The sequence below is a fragment of the Hipposideros armiger genome, unplaced genomic scaffold, assembly GCF_001890085.2.
Source record: "Hipposideros armiger isolate ML-2016 unplaced genomic scaffold, ASM189008v1 scaffold_572, whole genome shotgun sequence".
In the NCBI taxonomy this organism is placed as follows: domain Eukaryota; kingdom Metazoa; phylum Chordata; class Mammalia; order Chiroptera; family Hipposideridae; genus Hipposideros; species Hipposideros armiger.
The window spans coordinates 1284411-1293125 of NW_017731922.1; the positions used below are offsets into that span (position 1 = coordinate 1284411).

The 8715-nt window shown below is 55.4% G+C and overlaps 1 protein-coding gene across 3 annotated transcripts in view; it reads left to right on the plus strand.

The window, feature by feature from the left end:
• The window catches only part of MPPED1 (metallophosphoesterase domain containing 1), an 83703-nt gene extending 77144 nt beyond the window's left edge, over positions 1-6559 (plus strand). For all 3 annotated transcript variants that reach the window (XM_019623978.1, XM_019623976.1, XM_019623977.1), the window contains exons 5-7: positions 1060-1175; positions 3447-3560; positions 5546-6559. In XM_019623978.1, coding sequence (XP_019479523.1) covers positions 1060-1175; positions 3447-3560; positions 5546-5664 — 349 coding nt within the window. In that variant the 3' untranslated portion in view covers positions 5665-6559. The remainder of the gene's footprint in view (positions 1-1059; positions 1176-3446; positions 3561-5545) is intronic.
• Positions 6560-8715: the final 2156 nt, after the last annotated feature.

Consider the following 8715-nt stretch of genomic DNA (forward strand, 5'->3'; position numbering starts at 1 on the left):
TGGTGGTGGTGGTGATGGTGGTGGTGGTGGTGGTGATGATGCTAAAAGGGCTGTGTTTACTTGGGTGGAATTTTGAGGTATCACACTGCTCCCACCTTCCCCTCACCTATCACTAATGAGCCTTCCTCTGGGGGTAGCAGTTTGGGATCTTATAATGACTTAAATCTGAGGGATGATTTTTAGGATGCTTTTGTTGCAAATGAAAACCCAGTTCAGATGGCTTTCTGTTGGCCCATAGAACTGAGAAATTCGGCGGTGTGGTGGGCGTCCAGGGCAGTTTGATCCAACTGGCTCTCTTGGGACACATGCTCCAGCCACCTCCCTTTGGGACAGCTGAAGGGCTGCTGACAGCTCCCACGGCAAGCAGCTCACTGGTTTATGCACAGGAATGATAGTGTCCCCTTCTCTCCTCAGTGAACGAAATGCCTGGGCCACCCTCCAACTGGAATGATCTAGGCCACATGTTCACCAGTGAGCTAACTGAGGAGAATGGCACATCTATTGGTCTAGGTCCTATTGGGCAACAGGTGGGATTCCATTAATTGGCTTGGGTCCACCTGGCCCTTCCCTTAGAGCTGGGGACGGGCTCAGCCCTACCTGGACCCCTGGCTGGGGGTTGTAGGTGGAAGCAGGAATGAGCATCTTTTACCTGGAACCCACTCAACTGTGGGACGGAGGACAGAGGAGCATTTTTCCACAATGGGGGCGGGTCAGAATGTTCTCTGGGTGTCCTCGGAAAGGCTGGGAGCAAGAAAGATCTTTGGCAAAAGCTGATTTTTTTTAACTTTCATTTTTAAAATTACATCAGTAATACTTGTTCGTCACAGAGAAACAGAAACTGCAGTTAAGCAAGAGGAAAATGGGACAAGGATGCTGGTGGCACCGCCCAGCCCAGCATTCCGGCCAAGTCCAGGCGAACCCCCGCCGATACCTTGACTGGACTTTCTCGGCATCCAGCCGGTCCCCATGGCCGTTTGGTGTTCTGCCTGCCCGCGCTTGCCCTGCGCTTGCCCCACACGCTCACCAGCCCTCTCTGAACTGCCCGCTCTCCCCCCGCAGGCAGCCCTGGTTCTATGGCTGGGGCTTCAACCTCCCACGAGGCCAAGCGCTGCTCGAGAAATGGAACCTCATCCCCGAAGGCGTGGACATCCTGATAACCCACGGACCCCCGCTGGGTAAGATCGGCATCCCAGCCCTGCCTGCTCTCCCTGAGGGAGGATGCAGTGGGGGTGGGGGTGAGGGGAGCCCCGGACGGGCCCTGTTCTGAGTCCAGCTTGCTGGGGCACCGGGGACAAGTTGCCCCATGGGCCCCTCAGCTCCCGAGCTGGGGCTTTGACTTGCCACTTTGTGGATTCCTCACAGCCACACGGGGAGGCTGGAATCAGCGGCCCATTTTATACACATGACAGGCTGGAGCTCAGGATGTCATGAGGCAGGGCTGGGCCTGCTTCTGCCCCCTTTTCTCATGCTCCACCTCCTGTCCATCCGCTTGTCCTTTCTGTTCGACCTCTAAACTGCGTCCCGGTTTCTTCCTCTTCTCTCTACCACTGCTGTCCCCGCCTTGGTCCAGGTCGGTGTCGTCTGTTTCTCTGATAACCTCTGTGGCCTCTTCACTGGTCCCCAGCCCCGAGCCTTGCCCCTTCCAGTCCGCTGTCCTCCCATCTTCAGGAAGGAGCTCTCTGAATTGTCACTTACGCCGTGCCATCCCTCTATAACCCTTTGTGGCTCCCTCACGCCTTAGAATGAAGTTCAAATCCCCGGCAGTCCGGCCCAGAGCAGCCTCTTCCTTCTATCACTGCCTCTGCTGAACCTGCCGTCACTCCATCAGTGCTTGGGGCCAGGCTGGGGCCGGGCCGTGCTGGACCAGGGGCTCACCCGATACAGAGCTTGTTTCATGTGCCACCGGGTAGAGGGGCCCGGACCAGCCCAGCGCAGCACAGCTGGAGAGTCGTTCGCTCATACACCTGAGCAGCAAGAAGCTGCTCTGAATGCCTACTGTGTGCCAGGTGCCCAGCCAGTGCCCTTGGGCGCCGTTTATTTAAATGCAGGGAGCCCGAGTTTCCAGGGCTTTGACAGGGTTTAGGGGCGACACACAGCAGATTGTAACCAGCTCTGTGTTACCCCCACCAGAAGCCTGCTGAACACTGGGGTAAGTTCCCTTCAACTTTCAGTGTCACTGGTTGCTTCTAGTGAGGCTCTGGGGTGGGATTTTTCTTCCCTCCCTCCCTTCCTCCTTTCTGTTCCTCAATCCATCCCTCCAACAGTGTGTTTGGGGGTCTTGTTCTCTGCGTGGATCCCCCCTTCCACAACACACACACACACACACCTACTTCACACACAAACCGAGCTCCTGTTTAGGGGATGCCTGAGTGCCCAGCCTAGCCTATTGAAGCTGAGGCACAGAGAGGTTAAGTGACTTGTCCAAGGTCACACAGCCAGTGGGTAGCAGATCCTGGGACATGAACCCATGTGTCTGCCCCAAGCCTACTCTCTGCCCACTTCCTGCCTCTCTTCTCTCTCTCTCTCTCTCTCTCTCTCTCTCTCTCTCTCTCTCAGCATGCACACGTGCTGTTTCTCTGTCTGACTCTGTCTCTGGTGACAGGTGATGTCAGCTGTCAGCTCCAGCCCTGACTGCCCACGCCCCATACCCTGGCCTGTCACTGCACGTGGGGCTTTCTTTATTAGACCTCCCCTATCTGTCTCCCTCTCACGTCTAAGTCAGCATCTGTTTGCAGCCTGCCTAATCCTTCAAGTCGAGGGACCCCCTTCCCCTTCCAGCAGCTGCAGAAACCCGTTGCGCCCACCCAAACAGAGAGGGGCCGAGAGGAACCTGGCTGCCCACCTGGGGTAATCAGTCAGTCATTCTTCGTTTGTGTAGCCGGATGAGGATAACAAGCAGCCGGCCATGCGAGCAGACCCAGGCATGGCCATGCGAGCAGCACTGCCCTGGATGAACTTGACTGTCATGATTTTGTGTTTGTTTTGTTTACAAAGTTTCCGACATGGAAGTCTTACCCCTAGGCTCTGCTCTGCTGCTAGCCACTGGGGTGTCCTTGGACCTCACCTGGCCCTCTCAGGCCTCAGTTTGCTTATCTCTGCAATGGGTGGAGGCCATCCTTGAGGCCACTCTGAGCATGTGGTCTGGGGGCTCACAGGTATCAAGCACCCCCCACCCCATGTGCCTGGCCCATCCATTCTGGGCTCTTGTAAGCATGGCTGTCTGTGTGGCCTGCAGAGGAGGGGGGTGAGGCTGCATGGCCCCAGGCCGTGCGTGGCCCCAGGTGGCACACAGCAGAGCAAGGCTGAGGCAGGGCAGGGTTGGGGAGAGCATACTGCAGGCCTGTGAGTCCTGGACCCCCATGCCTCCGAGGCTGCAAAAGCTGCCACCTGGGGTCTGTGGGGCTAGGGGTCGGGGTCATTGCCCTCCTGTTGTCATCTTTGCACAGGCTTCCTGGACTGGGTCCCCAAGAAGATGCAGCGGGTGGGCTGTGTGGAGCTGCTCAACACAGTGCAGAGACGCGTCCAGCCTCGGCTGCACGTCTTCGGCCACATCCACGAAGGTCAGCGGGCGGGATGGTGGAGGGCGGGGGGGGGGGCGCGCATGCCGGAGGCTCCTCCCTCACGGACCCTTCGGAGGGGCCATCTTGCCTCCCTTCAGCTCAGTCACTCCTCCCTGATCTCTCAGCCAGAGGGATACAGCTTGTTTCTAACATGCACTTTGTAAACGCCTTGTCCGTCCATTAGCTATCAGTTAGCTCTTGCTGAAATGTACAGTTATAGGAAGATGAATGCAAAATTAGAGGTCAGTCTTACTTCCTCAGAGCCCTGCAACTCTGCAGCGCCTCCAGCTGGGAGGTCTTCAGGAGATGGGCAGGGGCCTTTTTGGAGGAAGGGACGTTTGGATGTGATGTGGAGGATGCATTAGATTTGGTAGGCGCGCTGCCAGTTGCTTAAGGCTGGCGGCCCTGTCTCGTTGCTCATACCCCTGTGGCCCAGCACACATAGCCATACAGTAGGTGCTTAATGACGGCGAGGGCTGCCTGCCTGCCCGAGAGGCTCTAGTGGCACCTCTCCCTGACCTGTGCCACACACACGTCCAGACATGGCTTTCTGGCTTCCCCCCTGGGGGGCTGGGACCTCTTGCTGTGTCCACATCATTGGAGAAAGTAGTGGGGGGATGTCCACTTCACCTTGAGGGACAGTAGGCAGGGTGGCTGTGATGGGGACAGGTGGTGTCCGCTCCAGTCCTGACTGCCCACACCCCTACACCCTGGGCTGTCACTGCACGTGGGGCTTTCCTTAGACCTCAGGCTTCTCCACGGGAGCCTGATTTCACAGTTAGCGAAACTCTTCCTTTAGCTCCTTTTGAATCTTTATCCCATGTGGCAAAGGCCTCCCTGACTCATCCCACCTGCCAGGAAGCACTTGGGCTCCCATGGGGCATGGGAACCGATGGGTTTCCTCAGAGTTGTCTCCCAGCCTCCTCAATGTCCGTCTGCCTTGGGCCAGGGCCCCTGGGCCTCACACATGGCCTCGTCCACATCGGATCACGTTCTAGCCTGGAAGCAAACAACCTTAGACCTTCCCGCGTGGGCCTCTGCCGGGTATTGTCAGGATTGGTCAGACCTCTCCTGGCCCCAAGGAGCTCACGGACTTCTGGACGGCTGATGCACAATCAGAGGCAGAATCTGAGAGGTCATGGGACAGATGACAACTCACATGTTCATGTCATTTTACTGCAGCCCTGTGATGGGCACACGGTGCCATCCGATTCAAGGTTGTATATGATCCAAGTCACACCCCTGCATGATTGTACAGGCAAAATGGGGCTCCAAAGAACTCGTAACCTGCACAGGGGAGGGGACGTGTCCCTTCTAGTTTGGAGGTGATCTGAGCTGCAGGATGGGGAGGATTCTAACAAGTAGATGTGCTGGGAAGAGGGTGTGATGGGGACAGAGGCTGAGGAGAAACTACATGACAATGATGGTGATGATGATGGTGATGGTGGTGATGATAATGGTGACAATGGTGATGGTGGTGATGGTGATATGGTGATGCTGATGGTGATGGTGATGGTGGTGGTGATGATGGTGATGATGGTGATGGTGATGATGGTGATAGTGATGGTGATGGTGACAGTGATGGTGATGATGGTGATATGGTGATGCTGATGGTGATGGTGATGATGGTGATGGTGGTGATGGTGGTGATGGTGGTGATGATGGTGATGGTGACAGTGATGGTGATGGTGGTGGTGATGGTGATGATGTCAATGATGATGTCTCACTGTGTGCTTTCCAGGCACTGGGCTGAACATTATATGTGAATTATTATCTCATTTGAGCCTCACAGCAGGCTTGGGAGGAGCATCTATCATTAGCCACTCTATATATAGACGAAGAGACTAAGTTGAGAGTTTCAGTAGCTTGTCCCAGACATACTCAGTCCATTGTGGCTGAGTGCCCTCTGACTGTCACCCCCAGCAGACCACTGCTCTGGGTCCTGGCCCTGCCCCTCAGCCCTGAGGTGTGTACTTCCTTTCCAGGGTATGGTGTCATGGCGGATGGGACGACCACCTACGTGAATGCGTCTGTGTGTACCGTGAACTACCAGCCCGTGAATCCGCCCATAGTCATCGACCTCCCTACACCCCGGAACTCCTGACTGTCCCTGCTGTCCCAGCCCATCCCACCCACAGCAGCTACCTAAGCCTGGCCGAGAGCACAGACCCCCAGCCACCTTTCCTCCATGCAGACCCCGGGTGGCTGCGGGGCCCAGCCCAGCGGACGAGTTGAGTTCTTGGAATGAAGACAACCACCCCTGACTTTTTTTCAGCCTTCTATCACCTGGAGTCAGGACCCTGTGGGTCCCTCTCAGGGGTTCTGTGCTCATTACTGTTTCCTGCGTGTACGTTCCATGTGTACCTCGTTAAAGGACCTGCCAAGCCCGTGGCCCCGTCCTGCGTGGGAAATGACTGGCACTGCAGCCTTCTCAGTTGATCACCCTTGTGGGTTTGGGAAACCACTGCTCTGGGACAGATTTTTGGAAGTTCTTGCACAAAATCTCCCTGTCACCGAGGGTCTGTGTGGCTGCCAGCCCCAGGGTTGGGGGTGGGTGGGAGCTTTCACAGCTGGGCACAAACAGTCCTTCCTCTCTGCCAGGCACGAGGGGAGGCAGGCCTGCTTCGCGGCTGAGGCCCTCCGAGGCAGCGTTCGGGGACATCTCAGGAATTCGGACTGTACCTGGCCGGGCCAACGCGATGCTGCCTCGTGTTGTCCCCTTGTTTTCTTCCCGTGGGCACTATTGCTGACTTGAACGATGGCCTGAGCGTCCGAGGCACTCACTCAGAGCCTGGATGATTTGGGGGGTTGGTTCTACAGAACGAGCCATTTGAGTGCCCGGGACTGGCTGGAGGTTCCCAAGTCATGGATGACCCCTGGTCCCGCGGGGGCTGCGCTGCTTGCAGAACTCAACAGCCTGGGGTGGGGAGGGTCCAAAGGTCAAGGTAACCCTGCCCCACATATTTGCCCATGTGGACATGCAACGCGCTTGCACACACACACACACACACACACCCTCTTAATGAAATGGATCCTTGTTTCTCATTACTGTCCTTGAATGGGGGTTCCATCCCTCTGTGCAATTTCTCTCATGCCATTTGGGCTCTACCTGGCATGCCCACGGCTGAGGAAGGCCAAGTGGGTCACAGACCCCATTGCCTCAGCGTCAGTCGGCCCGGCCCGTGAATGGGAGGTGGCACCGTGACAGTGGACCCTGGGCTCCAGCAGCTTCACTTTGGGGGGGCTTTGTTTTCTTTTTAAAATCAGGATTTGGGGGGGGGTGGGCTGAATTTCTGAGGGAGAGGGAACCAGGAGGGCCTGATTAGGGTGAAGCAAGTGAGGCAGGATAGGCACATGCACGGCCAGATTTGGTCTTTATTTAAAAGTTTGGTACTTTGTTCATCATGGATCTTTTTTTCTGCATCAGTTTTGATTTTTAAAAACATTACATTGATATAGAATCGTTGACCATCATCACTGAGTTTTTGGGGTGCCTCCCTTAGATGGTGCACCTGAGAGGAGGACCCAATTTGCCTCACTCTAGTCCCAGCCCTGGGAACCAGCGTTTAATGAGCCCTTGGCAGATGCAACCTCATTTCATTCTCAGCCAGTCCTGCAGGGTGGGCACTGTCGGCCCCATTTTAGAGATGGAGAGATTAAGACCAGAGAGGCGAGGTAACTTGCCCGAGGGTGCACAGCTCAAAAAGGGGCAGAGGCAGGATTTGAACCTTGGCCTCTGGTTTCACAGCTCCTGCTTTCATCACCACCCGAAGCCCTGCCCCCTATAAGACAACGCATGGTCCAAGGCTCTTTTATTTTATTTAAGGGTCATGTTCAGAACCTGCCTGGTTCGTTTCTCCTAGAGAGTCGCTGAGACCTGAGGGATCCTGTTCTCTGAGCCCAGCCTTCCACCGTCCCAAAGACTGTGGCCCTTCCCTGCTCGAGCAGGGCTCCCTGGGAGATGAGGGGCATCGTCCAGTAAGGCTGGCAGCAGCACCGCGAAGGCTGAGGCCAGCTTTGCTCTGTGGGGCGCAGGGCTTCAGGAATCCGCTTGGGCTCACATGGTTCCTGGTCGCCGGGGATGTTTACAAGGTCGCTGGGGATGCCCCAGGTGCATGACGTGTATGCACAGGTGGGGTGGAGAAAACACAAGGCCCTTTCAAGTCGCCGCTACTGAATTTCTATGGGGACCAAGACCTATAAACTTAAAAACAAAAATTTTTTTCCTAAGGTCTTCAGAATATGGTGTATTTTTATGTGGAAAAGAAAAGTTATGAAGGCAGCTGTTACTTTAAAAGAAAATTCATTAAAAGTCCTTGAGGTATGAAAGATGATGGCGTGCTGCTCAATCATTTTGGCATAACTTGATTGTGGCTGTAATTTTTTTTGTCAAGCATGTCAGACAATAAAGTCTTTGTAAAAAGAAAGAGAAGCCTGCGTGGTGCCTCTTCTTGGGTGTGTTTCTGGGTGTCGTGTAGAGCACGTGGGGGAGCAGCAGTGTCCTCCCCATGGAGTCCTGAGTCCTGGACAGAGTCCTGAGGCCAAAGACCTTCTGTGTGTCAGCGACCCGGAACCTTCTGCTTCCTCCGCTTCCCTGGGGGTGGGGGACCTCAGAGGAGGCGGCACGGGCCGTTCTGTGCCCTGTCCATCGTGTTCAAATACGCTGACTGCCCGATTCCCCCAAACAAAGTGCCTCCAGATGACCTTAGCTCTGGGCTCTTCCTGGAGCAGTATGTTCAACCTAACCCTGTTCTGACTAGGGGTCCAGGTGTTGCCCAAGAAAAGCACTGGCAGGTTTAAGGACTCCAGGCTCAAAGCTCCCTAAGCTGCAAAAGCTCTGCGATTTTCATCCTTCCATCGACCCATTAATCCACCCATCCACTCACCCATCCACCCATCCACCACCCATCCACCATCCATCCACCATCCATCCACCATTCATCCATCCATCCATCCTTCCATCCACCATTCATTTACCCATCCATTCACTAACCATCCATTCACCCATCCACTCCAAAAATATTCACTGAGCACCTCTGATGGGCCTGGCTTGGACTAGGGAGGTGGCAGCGGTGGCGGTGACAGGGTTAGGAGGTAGGATTGATGAGGAATGGATACGGGGACGAGGGTGAGGGAACGCCAAGGATGACAGTGG